This window comes from Beta vulgaris, chromosome 3 (assembly GCF_026745355.1).
Source record: "Beta vulgaris subsp. vulgaris cultivar EL10 chromosome 3, EL10.2, whole genome shotgun sequence".
In the NCBI taxonomy this organism is placed as follows: Eukaryota; Viridiplantae; Streptophyta; class Magnoliopsida; order Caryophyllales; family Amaranthaceae; genus Beta; species Beta vulgaris.
Genome location: NC_079204.1, coordinates 49773119 through 49797872, shown reverse-complemented (window position 1 = coordinate 49797872; position 24754 = coordinate 49773119). Strand labels below are relative to the sequence as shown.

The following is a 24754-nucleotide window of genomic DNA, read 5'->3' as shown; positions in this document are numbered from 1 at the left end:
TTATCGCTCCAATTTGAATCTCAACAAAAACATTTTTATATTGAAATATATTTGCATTCAAAGTGAAACTTATGTCATTTTCACATGATTTCAAGTCACAAATAACAAGATAAAAAGATAAAATGTCAGGAAGAGGAAAGGGATGAAAGGGGTTAGGCAAAAGAGGAGCAAAGAGACACTAAAAAGTGCTAAGAGACAACATTCAAAGCCTTACCTATCCCGCTATTTGTCGTCTCGCAAGTCGCAAGAAGAGGTGGTGTTAAGAGAACCAGTGGCCTCATTTATGAAGAAACTCACGGTGTTTTGAAGATACTTATACCGAGCATACTCGTCGTAAGACGGATACTGCCATCGATGTTGTCTATGAGAGGTAAGGTCGTACTCTCTATGGTTTTGGTGGTAAAATAGGGTTGTCAATTTATTAGTTGATTTGTGTTGTTTTTTTTTTGGGGTGGGGGGGATGTGGGTTTTTTAAATTTCTGGGTAGTTTGATAATATCTGCATCTTTTTGATGTAATTGCGAATTGTAAGGTGTTTGTATGAAATAGTGAAATGGTTCTTGATCTATGACATTGCAATTTATTTGTTTTCTTCGTCTGTTGAATTTGGGGAGGAATTTTGATCCGTCTCTTAATAATGTTAATTAACAACCACAAGGAATCGACAAGCGAAATAGTAGTATTATTTTAGCTCGAATCATGGTTCAACTTACATACTTCTATGAGATTATGTTATGTGACTTATGTCACTTAAACAAACCAATAAGAGTAAAGATGTATGTGCAAATTTTCCAAACAAATGAAATTACTTTTACACACATAACATCCATCTTTTATCTAAAATGTTGATGAGTGATTGAGATAAATAAGTCCTTTTTTGTTGATGGCGAATTAAGATAAGTTGATGAGTAAGTGAAATTTAATAAAGATTAGGATTTCAATAGGAGCTTAAACAGTAAATTATTTGACGTTAAAACAGTTTTGAAAGTAATTGACATAAGGGTGAATGCTTATTGAAGAAGTTTCTTTGTTGATATATGGGAGTTAGCTCACGTGTGATAGGAGTTTGGGGAACTAGAAGTTCATGTTTTCAGAGTAGCTCATGTGTGATAGGCTTGCGGTATGGGACACGACGACCTATGCCCGCTTTGTGCCAATTCCAATGAGGATCTAAATCTCTGGAAGTTTGGTCTACAAGTCCCCAGGCATAATGTATCAACACTAGACGAATTGTGTCTATTCAACAATAGTCGATTCCCTGGGTTATGAAATTCCGCCAAGAGGATGAAAAGGAAGGAAATCCTCTTAGCAACATTGTGGGAAATTTGGTTCACTCGTAACAATGTTGTCTTTTGCCATCAACCAGCCATAAGTGAGGCTATAATGATGCGCTCAGGCAACATCAAATTTTTGTTGATATTCCTCTCTAAGACTGTTCGTGGGTTGGGTTGGTGCGATTTTTTATGTAACCCAAGCCATACTGCAAATATATGGTTTGACATTTTCCTAAACCAAATGGCATCGCACTTTTTTCCAAATCGGACGATGCAAAACGGTTTGGCGTGCTATGGTTTGCGATTTAACCATATTATCCTCAGCAATATGACTTTTGTAATCTAAGAATTTAAAAAAAATGGTACAAAGTTGTTGATAAACCAATACATGACTCTATAAAACTAGATAATAAAGAGTCCAAATAAAATAAAAAGACTTTACAATTCATAAGCTCCAATTGACAGATGGACTTAGAAGACAACTAACAAATAATATTGATGAGTGCTAACGTCCTAAACTCCTAACTTAATACTCATATGTCGTATTAACTTCAACTTGGAATCTTGTATAGGCTTTATTATCTTGTATACTTTTAGGTTTGTCAGGTTTATTTTTAAAAAAAAAAAAAATTTATTTTTTCAAAGAAAAGAAATGAATTTGTGATTTACGGATCGGTTTCAGAAAATCAAACCCAACACAAATCGCAAACCGCAGTTTGTTAAAAATCACACAACAAATCACAATTTTGAAAACGTAAACCAACTCAAATCGCGAAAAAACAGTTTGAATTGCGGTTTAATGTGGTTCATACCGCACTCTGAACACCCCTACTCCGCACAATCAGACAAATCTTCCAGGCCCAATATTTCCCCCACGGTTTATGTTAGCCAACACAGGGAAACAAACCCATAAGGTCCCTCAAATTTCCCTTTTAACAGATGGGTCATGAGACCACTTAACACATCAATGAGGCTACGTTAGATTATGGAGACAGGATTGAAAAAATATCTAATCGCTAAAGGAATCAGGGACATTGCCAATTCAGCTCTCCAAACAGAAGCTAAGGTTGTTCATCGTGCAATTACATGCGCTACAACACAAGGGTACAGACAACTACAAATCAAAACGGACTCAACTTTACTGTCTCATTCACTGCGATCCAGACGCACACTGGATATCTCAATTCAATGGACATTAAGTGTGGTGGTGGTGTTTGTTAAATCCATCTGTCTAGGTTATTGGTTAGGGTTAGCGGTTTCATGTCTGGGGTTTGGTTCATCCGATTTTCTTAATCGGATTGTTTTTCGAGATCTAACCTTGGTTAGATCTCAATCTCGCTTGGTAATGGTTTCATTTACCATTGCCTTGACAAAACGAAATCTGAAGACGGCTCCCCAATTTGTTAATTGGGTTTATAGCGCGTCAACTCATGTGAGCTTCTCCATGATAGAGAAGTCTCTAATAATACCCTTTCGAAAGGGTATTAAGTCACATACAAATGTGACTCTTTCGGGAAACTTGACATGGAATTGGTCCTGTAGCGAGTTCATCATCTCGCTGTTTCTTGGTTGCCTCGCTCGTGAAATCAGCCCTCCCCTTCAACTGCTTTCAGCCGGATTCTGGCGCGCATCATCCCAAAAAAGAAGCGTCATCCACCGGATCGAGTATTGTTATTATAGTTTAAGTTATGTCTGGTTTTGTAGTGTTTGTGTAAGAGCGAGTCCAACTCAGTTTCATTTCTTTCAGTTCGCTTGTTTGTTTTTTAGCATTAGGATGTAATTCTGGTTTTATTAATGCAAATTATTCCGATGTAAAAAAAAAAAAAAAAGTGAAATACAAATGATGGCAGCTAAGAGATAGTCAAGGATGCACATGAATTAGCTAATTGGAGTCGAATGAATGATAGTATTGCATCTAATTTACAGTTTGTACGCTTGGATGTCAAAAAAAAAATATCCTTCTTTATCTTAGATCATTTGTTCCATATCCCAATTTGGGTGTCTCAAATTATTCGCACCATCTTACGGGCAACAGTTTTCTCTATGCTTTTTTTTCTGAAGTTTGATCTTACACATATCCACCAATTTATTTACTTTTTTAGACTTGCTAAAAATCGTACCACCACGTCATGGAGTTTTTATAGTAGGAGTGGAAGAAATATCAATGAGAAAAAAAGAGCAAGAATGAGAGGCTTTTAAAAATATCATTTTCATTACTTTCACTGATTGTGAAACTATGCCCCAATTATTACTTTTACTGGGTGAGTGGCCTTGTGCGAAGGGCCAAGAGCCGTACGGATGAAATTGAACTCAAAAAAATCTAAGGCCTTGTTTCGTTGACAAAACAAATCATAAGAAGTACAAATTCCTAAGAAGTAGATTTATATGAAGTTGTTTGGTTGGCAAAATCATGGGAATTTGAACTTCCTAGGAAGTAGAACTTCCTAGGTCCCCCTAGATAAGCTTCCCATAGAAAGTTCTACTTCCTATTATCAACCAAACACAATTTTACACTTCCTAAAAATTTCAAATACATGGAAAAAATAACTTCTTAGAAAATATGACTTCCTATATACAACCAAACAAGGCTTAAGTTAGATAATATTTCACAATTCGCCTTCACGAAATAACTGCACTTTCCTAGGCAAAAGTACTTATTGATGTAAGACTTTTGGTAGGCAATGAATTTGTTTCCATTGCAATGAAATTGAAATACATAACAAGAAATCTATGTACTTGCTGGACTTTGACCATTATTTGGATCTAAGTTTCACCTAAAAACTGAACATTGGCCATAAAAGAAGAGAGATAAATTGCAACTCTCTAAATTCATCTTGACTAATCGATTCTAACAAAATTAGAATCTGCAATACTTAGAAGAGAAATTGAACATATATTGCAAACTATACCCCGAAACTTTCAAATCCCAATCAAAAAACAACTAGGAAATGAAAATCTTTGCTGTAAGTTCATTGCCAAGTCAAACAAACACAAAAAAAAAAGCGCAATTGCACACTATGTAACAGCTCAAGAAACACAGTTTTCACTATTTCATACGAACAACTTACAATATCCAAATACATCAAATAGATGCATATATAAAAACAACACTAAAATAATTAGCTAATTAATTAACAACCCTATTTAACCACCAAAACCATAGAGAGTACGACCTTGTCTCTTAAGAGCATAGACAACATCCATAGCAGTAACCGTCTTACGACGAGCATGCTCAGTGTAAGTAACAGCATCTCTGATAACATTCTCCAAAAAGATCTTCAAAACACCGCGAGTTTCTTCATAAATCAGCCCACTGATTCTCTTAACACCACCTCTTCTTGCGAGACGACGAATAGCAGGCTTGGTAATACCTTGAATATTGTCTCTTAACACTTTTCTGTGTCTCTTTGCTCCTCCTTTGCCTAACCCTTTTCCTCCCTTTCCTCTTCCTGACATTTTCTCTCTTCTTTTGTTTTTGGATTCAAGTATTTTTGACTCAGATTTTGTGGATTGAGAGGGAAGATTTAGGTGGGGTTTTATAGTGGAAGTGTGGTTGAATTTTTTGAAATTTTGGTTTGGAGGGAAAGTTATTGAGAGTTGCGATTTCATCTTTATCGTTCGATGTGGACGGTAGATGAAGACTATCCGTGTGCTTCGTTTTTTTCTGTTTTCAGCCGTCGATTGTATTGATCTGACGGTTACTTTATTTGTAGGTGCTTATTAGGTGGATCTTGCCTCGAGAAGTAACTCCATACAGTTTATGGACCCAAAACAATATGTCCATGGTTTTCATTTCAACCTCAATACACCCTTAGTTCTCCTTTGTTTTTTTGTTTAAATCCTTAGTTCACCTTGCTTTTACTTTTCCAAAGTATTTTTGATCAAATTTGATCTAAAATTGGTTGTTATAGTTTATTATTATCTGAACAAATTTGATCTTCTGTAATGGAGTAAAACGGAAAGTTTTTTAGAAAATTATAATCACTATAATTAGGCTCTATTCTCCCCAGCTTATTTTCAGTTCAGTTCAGCTCTAATAAGTTCAGTTCAGTTCATCTTCAATAAATTCAGTTCAGTTCAATTCAGTTGTTTTATGTCGAAGAGAACAGGCCCTTACTTAATTGCAGTCCTTTATTTTTTTTTTAGTTACTTGTCTTGTCCATTGATTTCGTTGACTTTTAAAACAATTTTAAAAAGTTATTGAAAATCAAGTGAAGTTTATTGTGAATTTATTAATGTTAACATGTTAGTTTTAGTTTAATTATAAAGTTCACTAAATAAATGGATGATTATTATTGTAGCGATTGAAATCTTAACCCTTTTTTTATAGATTAATCTTGTTCATTGATTTAATTGAACCTTGAAAATAAAGAGAAAAAAAACATGTTCTTCCTTTTGGAGGGTTGCTTTTTTCTTTCTTTAATTCTTTTTATCACCAAATACAATGATTTGTGGGAATAAAAAGTCAATTCATATGTATGATAATAATATACAAAATTATTAGTATAAATACTAGTTATAATTTTAATATTTTTTTTTTTTTGAATAGTAAAATTAATTCATTAATAAAAAGTCATACGACATCTACATAAGCAATCGAATCAAACAAATACATAAGTTGAATCAAACAAAAATTTCCTTCATAAAAACTACGATCGTCAAACAAATCTTGCAATGTGGAACATCTCCCGCTTATATCGCTGGAAAATACAGCCTTGTTGGAGAGACAATCTAACAATCCCTTGTAGTCGTGAGGATGATTTCTGTCGGATTCATCTAACCGTATTCGAAAAATTGATAACCTTTGTGATCCCGCATAATTCTTCACCAACAAAATAATTTCACGGCAATCCATTAGATCTAGTATCCCGGATTGTAACCTATAGAATTTCCCCCTCTAAAAGAGGAGAAAAACCCTGTCTTTCGAAGGAGGTCGAAAAACCTTGTCTTTCGAAGGAGATCGAAAAACCTTTTCTTACGAAGGAGATCGAAAACCCTTTCTTTCGAGGGAGAATCGTTATTGGAAACCTAAAAACAAATAAAAAACAAAGGTGGGGGCTTTCCAACGGTAAAAACCGATGGAAGCCCCTTTAAAAATCAATAATGAAGGCTAGGGTTTTTGAAAGTAGAGAGGAGAGAGGGGAGAGAAGAGAGAAAGCGGCTGTATGAAACTATAGTTATAATTTTAATATAAAGTTAACTCAATAAATGGTGTGGATCTAAAATTTAAAATGGATGATCGAGATTAAAAAAGTTATGGTAGTTACAATTTATTGTATCCATTATTAAATTGTCCTAAATAAATGTTGTAGATTTTACATCAAAGATCAATGATCTAGATTAGACAAGTTAATATGACTATAAATTTTATTAAGCTATTGTAAAAGTATCCAATAAAATAAAATGAGGGATAATCTTTATAGAATAAAAGGAGTAATATTTTGGATGATTGTTCAATGATCACAACAAAATTTTAGCCAATATAAATATTGAAATTTTAGCCCTTGGTTCATGTATGTGTAAAAACAAATTCTCAATAAAATAAATGACGGAGTAGTGGTAATAATAATAATAATAATAATAATAATAATAATTATTATTATTATTATTATTATATTTGTTACGTAGTGCTAAACTCGTAAATCAATACTACTATCCCCAATAGTAGGATCTAGACTAGGAGACTTGTGCAACAACGCCTGGACTCAAACCCCAAACCTGAGCTCCGCCTTGAAACCTGCAAAAAGGGACCCTCCAGACCCACCCTGGAGGTTTGTGTGGTATTTCCCCCTCCGAAGCTTAAGTCAGGTATCAGGGATATGAATGAACTTTTAGAGAGAGAAAGTAAAGAGAGAGATAGTATATATGGCAGAATAACAGTACTATGCTCTGAAAAACGTACCTTTTCCCTGATTTCAAGGACTATTTATAGTGTCTGAAATGACTGTTGGACTTTGATTCACCCTAATTTGGGAGCATCTGATTGGCTAATCAATACTGCTGTGACACGTCACAATTACTGATTCGAGGACACACCTCACCCTTTTACACAAAAATATTCTTTACCTTTACTGAGCCTAGAGCTGGCCACGGGCCGTGCTGGGCCTGACCACGGGCCAGGCCCGCAGGCTCAAGTGGATTACGGGTCGGGCCAGGCCCGTGGCCCATCAAACTCGTGTCGTGCCGGGCCGGGCTGAAAATGTGGAAAACTTGTCCATGGCACGGCACGGCCCACGGGCCTGGCGGGCCGGGATCGGGCTCACCGCAGGCCTGGTCCGAAAATCACAGTTTTTGAAAAAAAAAAAAAATGCAATTTATGGAAGTAGTTTTTTTTTTTAGGTGTTTTTTTTTTTAAGTCTACTTCACTACTTGTCTAGCATTGTTAGATTTGTTGTCACTTTACTAGAATTATATTGTAAGCTTTATTTCTCTCTCTCTTTCTTTTTTAAGTTTATTTTTTATTTTATATATTTGTATTTATAAGTTAATTATAGTGAAAAACAAAAAGTAAAAAGTAAAGAAAATTTATTTACGATAACATTGTAACTTGTAAAATACCTCAAATTTATTATTGAACTCTTGATAATATTGAAAAGGAACAAAATAACTAGATGTCTAGATTCTTAACAACTAAAGACATTACAAACAATAAGAAAGTTACATTTCATCACTCATCATCATCATCATCATCATCATCATCATCATCATCTATTTCTTGTTCAAGATCGTCGGCTAATTGAATTGATTGAGAACTATTAGATCCAGAAGCCGACGTGCCTTCATCATTATCGTTTAGTACATACGACTTATCTTGAGATCGATCTTCGGCATCTAACCAATCTTTGAAAGAGACACACATTTCAAGAGTTTCGGGCTTTAAACTTGATCTTCTATCATCTAGCACTCTTCCTGATGCGCTAAAAGCTCGTTCAGATGCAACTGATGAGACTTGGATAGCAAAAATATCACGAGCCATCGCCGCCAAAATTGGATGCTTTGTGCTTTGTCCTCTCCACCACTCCAGTAGGTCAAGTCCAAACTTTTCTTCATCATCCATACCTTTCATAAAATCATAGCTTAGATACATTTGTAATTCAGAAACATCACTTTGAGTTCTTCGGGATGATTCACTACCATAAAATTTAGACATCATATTAGCAGCTTGTGCAAGTAAACCTTTTGACCGTTTACTTACGCTCTTGGATGATTGAGAAGGAGCAAATCGAGTAACTGTTCCATATTTAATTTCATAAATTCTAAATAGTTCGAAAAATCGAGTGGTCACATTAGTTTTAAAAGCTCCAACATCACTTTCAAGTAGCATGCATTGAAAATAAATATCAAGTAACAAGAAAGTACCATCATATTTTTGCCTTTGATCTAAAATAGAAGCAAAAACATAAATAATAGGAAGCTCCGTATAATATTTGCGCCATTTCACCTCCATTGCTGGAAGATAGTCATCATAAGTTTCTTCGCCACGATGCTCATAAAAAGTTGAGCAAGTAAACATGCATTACTAAGAAAAGATTGAGAACATGGATTATAAACAGAAGAAAAGCAATGGGCCATGCTATATAACAATTGTAAGAAGTTCATATACTTTTCACAATTATTCCAATAACTTTCTAATAAAGCCATTTGTGGAAATTTTTGATTGAAGAAAATCGTTATTGGAATTCTATACTCGATTGCCCTACTCAACATGTCATAAGTGGAGTTCCACCTAGTCGGACAATCGGCTTTGAGTTTTACCACTTTTAGCTTTTGCTGACGCAGAAATGTTTTCCACTCTTGAAGTCTCATAGAAGAACTGTTGATAGAAAGAATTGCAGTTCTAATTTTCTCATAAAAAGGACCAATAGCAGTAGTTCCATCTCTCACACATAAATTTAAAACATGACAAATGCATCTAATGTGAAGTGCTTCTCCATCTAAAATTAAATCAGGTAATTATTGTTTGACCATGTTTGCACTATATGTCATAGATGTTGCATTATCAAAAGTCATGGACATAATTCTAGTCCTAAGACCATACTCATCAATAGCTTGCATTAGATGATGAGCAATGTTAAGACCAGTGTGGGGGTATTCTAACATTCTAAAATGAATAATACGCTTTTGCAACAACCATTCATCATCTATCCAATGACAAGTCACACTCAGTAATGTAGTCCATAACCACCATCCCATGCATCTACAGTTAAAGAAACTCTACAAGGAAGATTACTTAATAGTTGAATTAACCTTTCTTTATGCTCTAAATAGTATCTCATCGCAGATGAACGAGCCATTTTTCTAGAAATTGGCTTGTGTTGAGGTTGTAGTGCTTTGTTGATGTAATTATTAAAAGGTTAATTCTCAGCAAAAAGAAAAGGTTGTTCAGCATGCACAAGCATTTGCGCGAGTTCGTCCCTATCCCTCTCATAATTGTAAGTGAAACCGTGTGGATGATACTGAGAGATTTTGGGTTGTGCTGGATCGCTAGAGGGCTCACCACATTTTTTGGATTGTCTAACTAAGTGACCCGTCCCTTGTTTAGATAAAGCAGATAAAATCATGTTACATGTTTTGCACTTAGCTTTGCTTTCATCCTTATTTAATAAAAAGTAGCCCCAAACCTTACTTTTTCGATGTTTCTTAGTTGCCATTTCCTCTTCCGTACACCACTCATCTAATGGATTTGGGATTTCGGAGAAGGGCCTATCCACTGATTGACCACTATATCCGGATCCCATGCTAGGCATTGTTGATGAAAATTGAGGTATAGTTTGGGTGGAATGATAAGAACTAGGATCTTGTGGTGTGCCAAATCCGTAATAGGGTTGGTATGCGTTTGGTTGAAATCCCGGAGGGGCATTCATATCGAATGCAGAAAACGGTTGGTTCATTTGGCTAAACTGATTGAATCCCATGTTTTGAGGTGGCGGCATAGACATGTTTGGGTTTTGTTGGTCACTAGAAGTAGCTATGTGTTTGGCTTTTTTGGATGAGGTATTTGGTTTTGATGCCATTGCAGAAACAAATTCACAAAAACAAATTATACTCAATTAAAATTAACAAAAATAACACTAATTAATATAAAAGGAATCAATTAACAATAATAATTAATAGCTAATAACGTACTAATAATATAATTGTAAATAGAAAATGATTAGTAATAATAAACTAAAAATAATTGAAACAAAGTTGAGTTAGATCTTACAACCAATATAGTAGAAATAGTATTAGGAAATGTGAGAATCGCAACTTCAAAGGTTTCTTGAATGATCTCCAAAAAATCTTCACCCAAATAACAAGTAATTTTGTAGTAGTACTATTAATTATTTTAAGAGCAAAGTGTTAATGTATAATTGAGAGAATTTGTTATTTAGGAATTGAGAACTTTGATAATTCTAAATTGAGGAGATTGAAATAATACAGAAGAATGAATGATGAGATGAGAGTGATGAGATGTTTGGAAAAAATACTGAAGTTTTGGTGTATTTATAGAGAAAGGAAAAAATTAGCCGTTGTAAATTTAGCTGTTGTGAAATGAACGTTGGAAATTTAGCCGTTGCAAAATTGCATTTCAGCATTTGTGCATTTGTTAGTACTGGACAATTACTGGTACTTTAGTAGTAGGCTAGTAACATTTGTGCATTTGCATAGAGTGAGTAGTGACTTGTCATTGTCACACAATGTCAAGTCACATCACCATTTGCAATGAAAAGCAAAAGGGCCAGAAGCAATTGCTTTCAACGGCTCTTAGCAACAGCAACAATTTGCAGCGAAATTGATTAGGCCCACGTGCCAGGTCACGGGCCCAGCCCACGTGCCCAGCCACGGGCCAGCCCACGGGCCTCTGAACGGGCCAATATCACGGGCTCGTGCCGGGCCCGGGCCGAAATCGAAAATCTCGAACGTGCAAGGCCCACGACCCATGTTATGGCCAGCGGGCCGTGCCGGGCCCATAGCGGGATCGGGCCGGACCGGGCTCGTGCAGCCCGCGGGCCAGCCCGGCCCATGGAGCCTAAGTACAATTTGGGTCATACAAAGGGTTTTAGTATACTTTTTCCTCATGAAAGTGTACTTTAGTCCATACAAGCTCATGACCCATGTATTTTACCAGAATAAGAAAGTGTCACTTGTAGGGCTGTGATGGAGCCACGTGTCACCTTTATAGCCATTGATTTTTAGGCTACAACAACAACAACAACAACAACAACAACAACAACAACAACAATAATAATAACAACAACAACAATGATAATAATTGCACATTGTTACTTTTTTTTTATATTAATAATAGAAATATTATTATTATTATTGAAATTATAATTATTATACTAATGTATATATATTTTCATTGTATACGGGAAATAAGCGCAGATTTGACTATGATTCATTTTTAACTTTTTCTCTCATCAAGATCACTCCTTCAAAAATTGCTAACGATGGTATGACTCTCTAACAAGGTCTCCAATATATTATTTTCTTTCATTCCTATTTTATGTTAAACATTTTCAATGACATGTATCATCATACTATGCCAAGAGCATGCTCTCTCCATGGAGATCATTTCTCCAAGTTCTCTGCATGGAGAGAAGATGGAGAGTACCAATGTTGGGGTACAATTGACTCTCCAATATCTTTCTCCTTGTAGAGCTATTTGGAGAACACCAATGTTGGTCCTCTATAAATGATTCAACTTCCAATCTTATTAAGTATTCCCTACATCCCATAATATAGTGGTCATGTCTTGGAACTAGTTCTTCATTTCCTTTTTCCTGTAAAAAAAAAAATCAAAAAGCAATAATAAATGTTCCTTGAAATAGTGTCAAACAATAAATACGACATAAATTTTAAAAGAAATGTAGGGGTATTTTGGAAAGTTTGTGTAGAAATTAAGGATAATTTAGTCAAAACAAATTGATAAAAAAAATATACACAATATTTTGAGACACTAAACACTGGTGGAAAAAAGCTCATCTGATGCGGTCAAAACCGGGCTTACTGATGTGATTTTGGTCCACATCAGATGGGCTCGCAACAGCTAACAAAAAAAATGATGCGGTTAAAAATCGCATCAGTATAGTAAGAAACTGATGCGATTTCAAGAATGACCGCATTAGATTTTGTGTGTTTTGAAAAATAAAAAAAAGTTACAGCAACCAACGAAATCAACATAACAACGAAGCAAAAGAAATTAACGCAACAATGAAACAAAAGAAATCAACGCAACAACGAAACAAACGAAATCAACGAAATCCAACAAACGAAATTCATAACTCCAACAAACGAAACCAACAAAATCCAAAATTACAATAGACTAAATTAAAACAAATGAAATTAAAACACATGAACCGCTAAAATACGAAATAAAAAGACTAAGAAAAAATTACATCTAAAAAACCCTAACCACAGAAAAATTCGAATAGCTTCATCCTTCTTCGCTTAACTCAAGCAAACTCTTCTTCGCGTCTTTAACTCGAGCAATTTCATTGATTTCGCGTCTTTAACTCGAGCAATTTTGTTAATTTTTTGTCTTTAACTTCTTCGCTTCGCCTAGGTTCATCCTTAGCCGGTGAACGGTGGTCGATGTTTCGAGCATTCGAGCAATTGTTGATGATGAATGGTGGTCGATGTTTCAAAGTGAGGAGAGGTAAGGGGAGGGGGCGGATGAGAGAGGGAATACGAGGGGATTCAGGGTTTCATTGAGGAGAGGTAAGGGGATGGGGCAGATGAGAGAGGGAAGAGGAGGGGATTTAGGGTTTCAGTGAGGAGAGGGGGTGGAGGAAAGATAGAAGAGGCTGAGGTTTAGGGTTTAAGAGTTGAGGAAAGAGGAGAGACGCGGTCTAGGGTTTGAGAGGTGAGGGAAGAGGAGAGGCGTGAGTGGCCTAGGGTTATAAGAGAGAGTGGGGTGGGTTTCGTTTTTTTATAGAAAAATAAGAAAATTTGATGCGGTCCACCAAACCGCGTCAGATTTGTAAAAAACCGCATTAGTTTTTTTAATTTGATGCGGTCCACAAAAGGATCACATTAGATTGTCCTCCCAGCTTTCCCTCCCATTTTTAATGTTGATTTTCGGATGCGGTTTTACAAAAACCGAATTTGTTACTAAGTGATATATAAGGTTTTTTCCACTATTGAAAAAAAAGGAATGCTACCACTATATTATGTGACGAAGGGAGTATTACAATTGTTGTTTTTAATCTACGAAGTTTAGTTTTCTTGTTTACCATCAACATAAAACTTTATTTTTAGCCTTATTTTGGATCAAGTCCAACCTATCTTCAAAGCCTTTTTGGCTGCAACTTAAAAGTTTTTGATTTATTTAAGATTGCAATTCAAGAGACTGAGGTGAAAGGGCTGCAATTAACAAAAGACCACTTTAAAAAGTTGCATTTGACAAAAAATACAAAACTTCTAGAAAAACTATTTTTTTCTTCTTCTAAACATGTCTTATCTGAATGGAACAATCTGGAAGTTGAAGATGATCAAAGTTCAAAGACATTGAAGCTTCCTCCTCCATATACGTTCTTAATTAACTTTTTTTCTTCCCTTTTTTCCTTTTCCTCATTCTAGTCCCTTTTTCTAATAAATATATCCCCCCCTCCTTTTTTTAGTCCTGCATCATTTCTAATTCGGAAGAGGAATAACTAAAAAGACCTTGCATAACATCAAAGCACCGAAAACCTAGCGAAAACCCTAGCGAGGAACGCCGCGTTATCTCCCCGCCCCCTACTGGCTCGTCGACGGCCTGAGTATCTCCGGCTCTATCCAGGTCGTCGGCGAGCCCAATCTCTTTTCCCCCACAGTAGCCAGTCGATTGGTGCCGTCAAATTTGCTTTCCAGAATCGCGAGGAACGCCGCCACTCGAAATCAGCCGCAACAGCACCGAAAACCAGTGGCTTCTCTTTTATGGGTGCGGGCAAATCACCACCACCACCTGATGTTAGTAACCGCGTTCTTCGGCTACAGATCTACCAACTACTGTGAGGTTATCACTAAGCTTTACTTTTTCGTTGCTTAAATTTCACTAGGCAGTAGTTTCTCCAATTAGTTTAGGCTGTTGTTGGTGCCTGTTTATCTTCTAGTGGTTTTTTTCATTGTAGTCTTTTAGTGTTATCTCGTTATCTTAGATTTCATGAACAGAATGGATGAGTTAAAGGGGGATTTGTGTCTTTATCACTTTGACGAACTTGATTATACTTCATCTGATTGGGTTCAGAGGCTTGATTTTCTTATTAATCCATTTGGTATCTTCGAGTATGCTCGAAGTTTGAAAGCTGAGGGTAATACCTTTTACAGAAACAATGACATTAAGTCAGCCATTGCCCACTACATCCAAGCTATTAAGTTCTTGTTTTTTGCGGACATTACTAATGAGGAAGAAAAGTCTGTGTTTTTAAGTCTAGCTTTATCTATCAATCTGAATTTGGCTGCTTGTTTTACCAAGGAAAAGGATTTTCAGAAAGTGGGTGAGTTATGCTCTCTTGTTTTAATGTATGACGCTACCAATGCCAAAGCTTATTTTAGGCGAGTTGTTGCAGCTTTGGAACTTAGCCAATCCAACATAGCGTTACTAGATCTCGTCCAAGCCCTTAAACTACTTCACCCGAATAATGGAGAATTTCAAAAAAAAAATTAACGAAGTATCGTCCATGTTAGGCCTGTCTTCAACTTGTGTTGATATTAATGATCAAATAGTCGGTGAGGATGAAGTCTTTAGTACATCTTCACTCCTGGGGAAGGAGGAGAAAAGGAGAAAGGTAGGAGAAAGGAAATCCTACCAGGGTACCACCACTATCACAGTGGAAAAGAATCAAATCTTCTCAAAGAAGGTGACCATGAATGTCGTTGGAACTGATCACGACATTAAAGTTTCTACTTCAGTTCTGGAGTCTACTTCAGGGAAAAAAACGAAATCTACAGGGTCCCAATTTCGATTTTCAAATCGGAAAGCGCAGGATACCTATCTGCATATCACCCCTTCAATATACAGGGTGATGTCAGCGGGGAGAACCTTGCATTACCATTGCTCTTCCCAAAACCAAATTAGCATACGAATTTTGAATTCATCACAAGGGATGGATTGCAGCACGACTATAGATTACCATACACCTATGGAGATGAGACACTCCCCTGTGGAAGGGTACGAGCAGTGTAAACAAACTCCAATTTTCGGCCCCGATGTAGCGCCTACAAGTATGGATTCCGAAAAGTCGTCTTGTGTCTCTTTGTTACTACCTCCAAGCTCCTCCTTTTGTTCGCCGGCAAAGTCTACTTCACGGGTCAACAATCAGTCTATCAGCAAGATGAAAATCTCCTCTCGTTTGCACTCCAGTATCAAAAGCCAACATGATACAGTAAAGCGTCGAGGTATCTCTTTCTCTAACCCTTTGTTTTGCAGGGTGCTTATTGGATCCAAGAGAAGTCCATTCTGCTTTACTGAGGACGTCTGCTATCCTTGTCGGAAGAAATGTTATGCCCCCCCTGTTTTAGTAACTAATCTTGTTCAAGATGATTTTCTTATGTTTGGTTAGTATGTTCCCTAGGTTGTAATTCAGTTTTTATTAAATGCAAGTTTATCTGATGTCAAAAAAAAAAAAAAAAATTCATTTCTAATTCGACATCGTTTTAATAATGTTTTATTTTTATATTTGGCTACAAATCTTGGTTTCACAAGGAATGCAATGTAAAGAAAAAAACTAACCAAATTATCCAATTACACTGTTCTGAGACTTCGGGTATCCCTCATATTTAGATCCATTTTCTCATATCCGAAATTCCGCATTTGATCGAATCATTCAAAATAAACACCTCTACTAAATTTTAACTCCTCAATTTTAATTTAGATCTGCATGTTAATTTACAATCTCACTAACTACTCCATATTTAGGATTATGATCTTCTATGTTTTCTTACATGTTTACTAGCTTTATATACACGTGATGCGTGCGAAAATAAGTAGAATTTTTTTTTGAGAATGTATAGAAAGTTAAATTAATTGTTAATTATATCTAATAAATTAGGGATATTTGAATTGTTGATGGGTTTCTTTTTTGTAATGCCTTTTTTATTTTCAAAATTAATTAGGTAGTTTTTTTATTTTACATTTTCTATTTTTTAATTAAATAAGTAGTTGGAATAGAGATGTAGTGAGGGTAAAATAGAATTTCTAATATTTTGGTGTCCTACCCCTCTTCCCATATAGAATAGTGATTTGTGTTTGTAATGATCCATATATATCACTAGACGAGGCAACTTTGATTTTAATTAATTTATTATAACCAATTGATCCGATCCAAGACCGATCTTGGACTCGTGACAATGATATGAACTTGATCCAAAAATCAAATGAAATAGATACAAATTGTCTCCGAATTGCTCTTGATCATAGCCTAAAACTCAAAGTAAACTTAACCAATTCTCATCCAAAACAAAAAGTCACATGAATTCTATGTGAACTTAATCAGTAATATGGTGTTAGAATTACAAACCGAAGGGAGCGGATGGAGACTTGTAGCAATAAGAATATTGTAATAGTACACTAATACAATATATGTTTTCTGTTTTTGTTGAATCTTTTTGCCATTTTAGGATTTTTATTTTTATATACTTGAGATATTTGATCATTGTTTCTTATATGGTATGTTGGTCTGAGAAATGATAAAACGCTCATAGTGAGTGGACAATTTGTCCACTCATATGGATAAATAGGGGTTGATTTAACAATAGCAAGTGTATCAACGCAAAAACAAGGGTAGATTTATCAATAATCAATATATTGAACATACAAACAAAGGATTCTTATTGATAACCAATTGCACTTTTGGGGACAAAAGCTGAATAAGACACAAATCGATGCAATTTTTATTTTTTGGCAGAGATCACATGTTTTATAGGGACAATATTGTCATTTCAGCATATGTACATACGCAAACAAGAGTTAGTTTAATAATACAAAGTGTATCAAACACCTAAATAGGGGTTGATTTATCAATAATCAGTATTTTGAAAATACAAACAAAGGTTTTATTAATAACCTGTGATATCCCTCATGATTGCTTTAAAGGGATTTAGTAGGCTACTCATTCCAACAATATGCATCTTTCTTTTAGAGAGCTCATTTCCTTAGTTAATCCACAATTAAGCGTGCTTGACTGGGAGTAGTCCAGGGATACGTGACCTCCAGGGAAGTTTCTCGAGGTGCGTATGAGTGAGGACAAAATGCACCGGAAGAACTTTGTATTGATTATTGAGGACAGTTGTTGGCCCTGGATGCAAATTAATGACGATATACTCGACTATGTATCGGTAAGGATGTTACAAATGGTATCATAGCAACCCTGCGACTGCGTGCTGATCGTGTGGATAATTAATCCAAGGTTAGTCTTCTAGCGGGGGAAGATTTTGGGATATATATATAACTGTAACAACCCGCCCTTCCGAGCTGCTAGCTAAATACACTTAAGATTCACTAATTACAATCAACGCCTAATAAACCTCGAATTAATATTTACTCGCAGCGGAAACATAACCTATTTACACGATCTTGGACCTGTGGGTTGTGGGCCCACAATAAATCATCTTCAAAACCAATAACAGATTACATAATATCTTACTCGATTCCCACAACAATATAATATTTTATTCATAAAGCACTTGAATATTTCTAATTTCAAATTATGAATCACTAATCTATTTACTACTCAACGACAAAACTCTCGCTTTGATCCACTCTGAGCTTCCAATACGAGAACCTGCAATTACAGAGGAGAATACAAAACAAAAACAAAACTAAAATGAGTGGAAAGCTCAGTAACTCTACTTCAGCCCGTTAAAACGATTTTAGTTCCTAAATGTTTTTTTTCATATCATAACACAATCTTGGTAATTGTTCGGAAAAGAATCCATCCTTAAAATATATTGCTGGCGTAGCTCAATTAATTAACACAAATCGCTGACAGATATAGGCAGAAACTTAACATAATATAACATAACACAATATTCGACCTTTTCTGGTCTTAACTGAACTTATATCCGAATCATTTCCTCCAACTGTACCTTGCCTACTTTTCGTCTCAATTCATAAGCTAAGCCAGCTAAAACAAATACGAAATCCTTTTTACATTATCATACTCAAATCATATTTCTTAAATATAACCACATCCGAACAATTCCAATAACAGAACAAGAGTGTTGTTTTATAATCATCCAATACCATTCACAACTATCTTATATAAACACATCTATAACCATGGCCATGACTATAAACGATATTCGATAAAAATACAACACACACATACGGGCACATAAAATACATTTTTGCTGAACATAAAGTTACCTCAACTCAAGAACAATTATACGAAACCTCCAAGCATCAAAACTCGATCTCCAAGTCCATATTGAACTCCACAATAATCACCTCAATAACAATAGCATAATTAACAACCATAACAATCACCTCCAAGCAATAACAACAATTAATATTCATTCTCACTACAATTCGAATAAATAAACTAACTTACTTTTGCTTTATATGCGAACCAACATTCCACAACCTAACTCACATTATCAATCTCACATACTAACTCTAATTAACCTTAATTTGGGAATTATTACACTGATTTGGAGACGTGAAATCATAACCCCAATCAAATTTATAAAGAAGTTTACTTACAAAAATCTGTTTTAATAACTAACTTTGGAGAAATCTAAACTTGCATTATAGAGCTCAAAATATATCCTAATGTGTTAAAATAAGAGGCAAGATTCAACCTTTCACTTTAACAACTCTTATAACAAACTGAACTTTAGGTTTTACAGGTAAATGAAAAGGGTTAAGCTTCAAAGATTATATCTTGCAACCAAAACTGATTTTACAAATCAATAAAAGTTCAACTTTACTTGTGAAGATCGTTAACAATTAATAACATAAAAATCATATTATATTTGATGAAATAAAATAACAACTTAAACCCAAAATTTATACCACCAAAGGAATTCAAAACTGAGCAAACTCAACAACAACAACAACCACGAAGCTGCAGCAACAATCGCAGAACCTCGAAAGAAAATGACAGCAGCAAGACCAAACTTGCAAAGGCCATAACTCACTGCTCCGAACTCCGAATTGGACGATTTTTGTGCTTAAATTCAATAACCCGAAGAGATCTAAAATATTTGATGAAGAAACAAGGAGAAAATTACATGCTGGAGAAAATTGCAGAAACAGATTGACGAAAACAGAGGAGAGAGAAACAGAGGAATGGTGAAAAGGGTTGTGAGTGAAAGAAAAGAGTTGGGGTCTTAATTTCATTTAATGAAGCTTGAACCATTGACAACAAGGCTTAAATGTGGCATTTGCATATGATGACACGAAAGAGATGTGAAGAAAATGATTGTTGTTTTTCTTCTTTTAATCTTACAATCCTTTATTAATTAACTCATTTCAATAAAACTGTAACACCCCCAAATTACTCACTTTTAAATAAATAATTTAATAAATAATATTTGAGTAATTTAGGAGTATTACCGCCACGTGACTAACACGCTTTCGGCAACCAACTACTAACTAACCAAAATAACTTGCAGCGGAAGACTTTTAACCAAAAATATGTCTCAAAACTCAATATAAATAAAAACCCTAATCTAGGTGAAGATCCCTTCCTAGTATGCTCCCATGCACATCCAAAATTCACCTGTAAAACTGCTTACCAAAAAGGTAAACAGGGCAAAGCCAAATAGGAAAAAGGAAATACGCGTCAGTATAAAACTGAGTATGAAATGTACTAGATAAGTAACACATTTGTTAGTTCATAACAATTTTTCATTTTGAAACTCCATCACCAATAATTCAAGAATAACTCTTTACGAATAAACTATTTTCAAACACTTAATAATAATTGAAGATAACATTTTAAGAACAAACTCTTTCCAAACACTTGAATAATAATTCAAGAAAACCTTTTAAGAACAAACTCTTTCCAAACACTTGAATATAATTCAAGAATAACCTTTTAAGAAAAACTCTTTCCAAACAACTTGGATTAAAAAAATCCTGAAAACAATTCCTCTTCTTATCCCCCTTCTATTTTGCTAAGTGTGCACCCCCCAAGCTAGTCATCCCATCACGGAGCTATATCAAGGGGTAACTATAATTGCCAACAAGTGGACTTTGAATCTCTTGATATTAATCAAGCGGAAATAATAATAATATGACTTGTAAGTCATGAATAAACCTCCTTCCTCATAAACAACTTTTTGAACATTCAAAGTTCATAAAAACCAATCAACCTTTCCTTGTAAAAATAATTTAATTTTCCAAAAAGGATAACAAAACTTCTATATAAAAATGATTGATAAAATCATTCCTTCTTTTCACTTTCAAGAGTAATAATAAAATATTGTAACCATTTCAAACCAAATTTCTAAACCAATCCAACCATATAAAATCAATAAACAACTTTATCATATAAACCAAATTTAAAAGATCTAGCTACATAACGTACCTTGATCTTGCACAAACTAATACTAGTATCTTCACTTATTCTTATACTTGAGCTTTCTCATAGCCAACCAACAAGCAATCTACCACATGAACTTAATCATGAATTTAAACATGAATGATCTATCATGAGCATAATATTTTTGAGTAAGAAATATGAAAATATTTTTCTTAACAAAAGAAAATTGAAACTTGAATAAGAAATATAAAACTAATACATAGGAAGAGAAAGAAGAACTTTGAAGTAAGAATATGAATTCTTCAAAGTTGTTGTGTGGAAAAGATGGCTTAAGGTATGGGGTATTTATAGGAGTAGAATAAGTAGTACTTAATTTTCAAAATTAAAGAGTTTGTAACCTTCACCATAAATTAGGAGATTAAACCAAGATTTGTAACCTTCATCATAAATTTGGAAAACAAAACTCCCCCATTTACTTCACAATCCCGTCAAAAATAATGGCCTAAAAAAAAATATTTTTTTTTTTTTTTTGGTTTTTTGAATAATTTTGACTAGGATTTAAAACCAAAAGTTTAACAAATCCAATTTTGGCGCCATACTCCCGCCAAAATAATTAAAATCAGATGAAATACAAAATACCCTTTGCTAAAAATATTTATTTTAGAAAATGAATATAAAATAAATATTTAATTATTTAAATAAATACTAAAAATATGGGGTATTACAAAAACCCACAATAAAATAATTATAGTAAAATCAAGTTTCTCAAGTAATTTTTTCATAGGTATTAAAGCTTAGTTAAACTAATAAACATAATTACTTAATTTAAAACATGCTTAAAAATACGAGCTTTTACAATAACTGACTGCGTGTCGAATATATATGTGATTTGTTTCCAGGCTGGGAGACCCACGGGCCGGGTCGCTGTGGCCGAATATGTGGAGTCCTCAGACGCAACAAGGGTATTGCTGTTCTCAAAGGGGGTGTATGTAGAGGTGATCATTTTGGCCTGGCCCAACCCAACCCGCTTTTGGGCAGAATTTTTCGGCCCGCGGGCCGAGCCGCCCGTATTTTTTTGGCTTTGGGCAAGCCAAAAACGACTTTTTAGTCTATTTTTTGGCCCGCAAAAACCCGCTAATTTAGGCCCGAAATAGCGGGATTCGGGCACAAAAATTCGGCCCCAATTTAGGCCCGGCCCGGCCTGACGAATGGGCAAAATTTTTTTGGCCGCAGCCCGGCCCGACCCATGATCACTTCTAGGTGTATGTAATAGCCATCATGATTGCTTTAAAGGGATTTAGCAGGCTACTCATTCCAACAAGATGCATCTTTCTTTTAGAAATCTCATTTCCTTAGTTACTTCACAGTTAAGCGTGCTTAGCTGGGAGTAGACACAAATAGATGCAACTTTTTACTTTTCGACAGAGATCACATGTTTATAAAGGTTACTTTTCAGGATAAAATAAAATTATTGTGAGGGTACAAATTATCCACTCATAATGAGCGCTTTATCACTACTTGTGTTGGTCTAGCATATTTCTCTTACCTTTGTTAAGTTTAATTTATCTCCACCTTTTTCACTTTTTACTTAATTTTACTTTGGTTCTGTAACGCCCCGAAAATCCATAACCTTAAATACTCATAATTGGCAGCGAAAACGAAACTTAAGCTGTTGGTTATGGACCCAAAATAATAGTCTTAAAATAGTCTCTAAAAATATACAAACTCTCAACTAGAGTAATAATGATTACTCATAATACATAGTATGATAAAAAATCCCAAAATGTATAGAGTCACTTCAGCATAATCCATCCGGAGCATCCATGTCCTAACTGAACTTGAGCTATCTTCATAATACCTGAATAATTACATAAAATAGAAAAAAAGAAAACACATACTAGTAACCTAAAATGAGTGGAAAACTCAATAACTTTACTCTAGCCTGTAAAAAGGGTTTTAGTTCGTAAACATTTTCACACACAGGCACATACTACATCATTTTGGTAATTGTTCAATAATACTGTCAGAAAACATAACATTGAATAGTCTATCGGCAAGGACCATTTACGTGATCTTAGTTCATTGGCAAGTACATATTTTGGACAGACACATGAACATTAACATTCGACCACTCTTGGTCCTTTTCCTCGTAAATAAAATTCCTCCACCCATAACTTGCCCATTTACCAGTTCAGTTCATAACTCCAAGCCAGTAGAACCATTCACATTTTATAAAACTTGTATATATCAATATTCCCAAACAACATCCATAAATCATGAATAAATATACATAGGATACGTATTCACATTTTATAAAACTTACATATATCAATATTCCCGAACAACATCCATAAATCATGAATAATATACATAGGATACACGTATTCACATTTTATAAAACTTACATATATCAATATTCCCGAACAACATCCATAAATCATAATATACATAGGATACATGTCACTTTCATAATTTACATATAACATTCATGATATCGTATACATCACACTATATAGCATATTGTTACATTATTAGTATCATATGGTCATATATACATATACACACGGTCATACACATATTCATTGGACATAAAATGTTAAACATGATATATACGAGCAATCACATGTAAGGCTAGACATAAAGGTTACATAAAACATTTACGGACAATCATATAGGGCGCTAGATCGACACAAAGGTTACACTTAACGTATACGAGCAATCACATATAATGCTAGACATAAATGTTACACTTAACATATACGAACAATCACATATGATGCTAGACATAAAGGTTACATTTAACGTACACGAGCAATCACATATAATGCTAGACATAAAGGTTACACGTAATATTTACGGGTAATCATATAGGTTACTAGACATAAAGGTTACCTTATACGCTAATTCCTTTCCTTTACTCCTTAAGTATCATCATCTCTTAATCTCTAAGAACCATCCTCCAAATTATCAATAGCTTTCTTAATCAAATAAATAGATTTTTGGGTTTCATGAAATTATGATTAGAACAAAGAAGTAATTAAGAGGGACGTATAAGAATTGACAGCAACAACAGAAAACATCCAGAGGGTCTAACTCTTTGATCCCAACTCCAAATTGAGTGTTTTTTGTGTCTAAATTCAATAAGTTTTTGAGATCTACAACTTTCATCAAGGAATTATATGCAAATTCGGAATGTAAGAAGAAGATATTGGGGAAAAATAGTACGATAACCTAAAATCAAAGGAAAGAGAGAGTGGGTATTTAGAGCCATTCATGGATACTCAACAAGAATAGGACACATCAATGGAAATTTAGATTTGTACTTGATGCTGTAAATGGATGTTGTGGTTATAGTTTGTAATTTTCAAGTGGGTGAGAAATGGTAAATTTAACCCACTATTTATAGTGATTTTGGAAAGAAAAAATTCATTAAATTAATGAAGACTTAATGGTGAAGAATACTTAGGGAGCAAGGTCTTATAGAAGCCTTGGAGAGTAAAGAGATGGAACTCGAGGAAGAATATGAAATGTGTGGTCACGGTAATTTTTCATTTTTAGGAAAATATTAAAACTATACACCATATTATAATAAGTAAATAAAGTATTGCCACAACAAATATTGCTTTTGAAATAATTAAAGTAACTATCTATTAGAAAATAATCTTAATTAACCATGATGGTTACGAAAAAATTTAGGTTACAATTAACCTAATGAACATAATTAGTATCTAATACGACAAGATTAAGGTTTGGGGTATTACATGTTCTCACTACCTTTTACACCTTTCTCGATTCATGTGCAAAAGTAAATTCTCAATTAAATAAATGAGGAAGTAGTGGTAATAATAAGAAACATAATAATAACAACAATGATAAATTGCACATTGTAAATTGTTACTATTATTATTGTTATACTATTATTATTGTTATACTATTATTATTATTATTATTATTATTATTATTATTATTATTACAATAATTATTATTGTTACAGTATGTATCATGATCAAGTGCTAAAATTGAGAGA

The 24754-nt window shown here is 34.5% G+C and overlaps 1 protein-coding gene and 1 pseudogene across 1 annotated transcript; one reads left to right on the top strand and one right to left on the bottom strand.

Annotated features, from left to right (window-relative positions):
- LOC104889282 (histone H4-like) lies at nucleotides 1-593 on the top strand (annotated as a pseudogene).
- A 3700-nt stretch (nucleotides 594-4293) lies between these two features.
- LOC104889281 (histone H4) lies at nucleotides 4294-4794 on the bottom strand. Its single transcript, XM_010674476.4, has one exon. It carries the CDS (start codon nucleotides 4727-4729, stop codon nucleotides 4418-4420), a length of 312 nt encoding a protein of 103 aa, XP_010672778.1. The 5' UTR covers nucleotides 4730-4794; the 3' UTR covers nucleotides 4294-4417.
- Nucleotides 4795-24754: the final 19960 nt, after the last annotated feature.

What these genes read in the sequence shown, in the direction of transcription:
- LOC104889281 (XM_010674476.4), bottom strand. Translation starts at nt 4,729, where the DNA reads ATGTCAGGAAGAGGAAAGGGAGGAAAAGGGTTAGGCAAAGGAGGAGCA.